Source organism: Histoplasma capsulatum, genomic scaffold (assembly GCF_000149585.1).
Source record: "Histoplasma capsulatum NAm1 scaffold_1 genomic scaffold, whole genome shotgun sequence".
Taxonomy (NCBI): domain Eukaryota; kingdom Fungi; phylum Ascomycota; class Eurotiomycetes; order Onygenales; family Ajellomycetaceae; genus Histoplasma; species Histoplasma mississippiense.
The window spans coordinates 1-2,762 of record NW_001813982.1 but is presented as its reverse complement, the minus strand read 5'-3'; the positions used below and the strand labels follow the sequence as shown (position 1 = coordinate 2,762).

The following is a 2,762-nucleotide window of genomic DNA, read 5'->3' as shown; positions in this document are numbered from 1 at the left end:
GGCGCCCAAGTCAGATGCCATGGATGTCGCCCAGGACCCGGACCAAAACCATCCCTCAGAGGACACCACATAACCATCCCCCCACCGATCCGAGCAAAATATCGTCAATAACATCAGCAGACGCAATGGATGACAATCCCCTACCGCCCCTCTTTGCATCGGGTGCGAGGGGGGGGGGTCTATTCTAGGGGGAGGTGAGGGGCGGGATAGATATTAGCGTAGTTCCCAACCACCAGCAAACCGTTTCCTACGCTGGGCTGCTTGGCTGCTTGGCTGGCTGGTTGGTTGGTTGGTTGGTTGGTTTTATTTGCATCCAGGGAAAAGGAAACAGAGAGCAGAAGGTCCGTCGTTTTCCCCACGCGAAACTGGGTCGATTTTTCTCGCGCATTGGAACCTGAATACTGTTCTTCGTTTTCAGAAAAATGTTGGCGTGGGAGGGGGGCGCGCGTTGAGCTTGCTAGGTGTTCTTATTAAAAAAAAAAAAAAAAAAAAAAAAAAAAAAAAAAAAAGAATAGAATGTCGGTGTTCTCCCGCTACGTTTTTTTCTCTCCTTCCGTGGAGTGTAGGGTGATGCAAGCTTTCGCTGTTTGATTGTGACTATAACTATGTCTTCCGTCTCGACCGCAACTTCCCGGGCGAAGTCGCGGGGGTTTGCTCCTGGGAGTATATAAATATATGAATATATATATATATATATATATATACATGTGTGAGAGTGTGTCAGTACGAAAAGCAAGATAAAACCACATCTTCTTTGCCTGAATCACAACAAAGAACCATTTGTTTTAGGGAGGAATCCTTTGCTCTCGGCAGAAAGGACTTGAGCCGATGATTTCCTGTCACCCACGGGCCCCACTAATTGCCTAGAAACCTCATCTAGGAGTTCTCCGATTTGCGCGGGGGGTGGCCCCGGATTTTGCGGATATCACAAACGCTCTAGACATGGGTGAAGTGAAGGCACGCTACAGCCTTTCATTTGTTCTTCTTTTTATTCTTTTGTCGGGGAATTAGAACACGGAGACGGAATGGGGAGCACATGCTTTGCTTGTAAGTACATGTACAGTACTTTACATTTCATTTTATATGAAATAATTTTGCCTTGACGACTTGGGCATTTTAGATAACTAGTTTCTCGCATCCTGTAAGAATCTCTATAATACTGAATGGATGCTTATGCTGCTGCTATTCACCTTTTTGCAATATTGACTTTGAGCCATTGCTTTTGACCTTCGAAGAGCATGGAGTCAAGAGAATTGAATCGTTTTGTTTTTTTAACGCTCACCGTTACCGAGGGGTTATTGTCGGTAGCTGGTATTTAATCTGTATGTGTGAGACCTGCAGGTCTTGGCTTATTAATCCTTCCACCATATAACTTCCCACTTAGCCATCCTTACAACTACCCACGAACGTAGGGGTACATTTGAATTTTCCACTTTTCCAACTGTTTTTCGTATAATTTTAACCCTCCAACCCGTTCAATATCATCGCACGCCCTCTGCGATCTCTCTACGTGTGTGTACTGCACAGGTTGAGTGGTCATGGAGCCCTCAACGCCCTCCCGTCCGCCCAAGGACATCGAAACGGCCTACACCAGGCCACTGGAGCCGGAGTCACCGGCCAATTTTGTCACTGGAAAGGCTGGCAAGAGGCAGAGGAAGACTGTCACAATGCCTCCCCCAGTCCTCAAAGGAGCCAGCGACAGCATCCCCACGGCCACCTCTCGGCTGCAGAAGCAGTTTGAGGAGGCTCAGCAGCAACAGAACCTGCAGCAGAAGGCTCTCATCAGATTGGCAAAGACTCTGGACAGCTGGGTTGAGGAGGAGAAGCAGTCAGTCAGTTAGAACTTTGCCTGAATCTTCTGTGAGAGGTTTGTCAAGTATGTGACAGTAGATCTGAGTGCAGCATCAATTCTGAGAGAGGGTGCTGCCCCGGATACTCATCCGCAGCCAAATGCAGCAAAGACAGCTGCGAGGGAGCCGACTACCTGGGCGGGTGTTGCTCAGAGGGGGAAAACTCTGCCCTCCCTGGGGTTGCCCCTGCCAAGACTGCGGCTTCCTCGGCAGGCAGGGCTAGTGGGGCTAGCCTGCAGCCCAAAAGCGCCAGTCAGCCAGGGGGCCCCACAGGGGGCACAAAACCGCAGGAGGACCCACGAGTCCTCGTCACCCTCCAGCCAGAGATGTGCGGCAGGCAATCGTTGCAAACATTCAGGGGGTGGTGGATGTGGCCAATGTGCCGAAGGTGGAGCCCACCAGGACAGGTTGGGCGATCACACCAAGCGACAGAGGCATACGCGACGCTCTGACCACTGAGAAGGCAGTGGCTACTCTCTGTGAAGTCCTTGGCGCCACGGAGATCCGGCTACCAGAGCGGTGGTACAATTATGCTGTCCCAGGGGTCCCAGAATCTGTCCAGGACTGGGAAGGGGCAAGAATCCCCACAGACAAGATGATTGAGGGAGAGGTTCTGGCTCAGGCAAAGGTAAAGCCAGTGAGCTGTCGACCCTCGCGTCATGGGGTGAACCCCAAGACAGGGAAGATTACATGGATTGTCTCCTTCCTTGCCCCGGTAAAAGGCTTCTCACTCTTCAATGCCAGTGAGAGGGCCAGGATGATTGAGAAAAGGCCTTTGGCAGTGAGACATAACCCAGGATGCCAGGGGTTCTGCCACCCACCAAAGTGTGCGCGACTGGCAAGATGCTCCAACTGCAGTGAGCCCACAAGCCAGCGTGAGGGGCCAACAGGCGCGGAGTGCAAGAGAGCGCC

The 2,762-nt window shown here is 51.3% G+C and overlaps 1 protein-coding gene across 1 annotated transcript; it reads left to right on the top strand.

Annotated features, from left to right (window-relative positions):
- Nucleotides 1–1,538: 1,538 nt before the first annotated feature.
- Nucleotides 1,539–2,631, top strand: HCAG_00001 (predicted protein; the record flags this gene model as incomplete). Its single annotated transcript, XM_001542905.1, has 3 exons — nt 1,539–1,828; nt 1,957–2,257; nt 2,314–2,631. Coding segments are annotated over 3 exons (909 nt in total), but the record flags the coding sequence as incomplete, so codon positions are not given.
- Between the last annotated feature and the right edge of the window lie 131 nt (nt 2,632–2,762).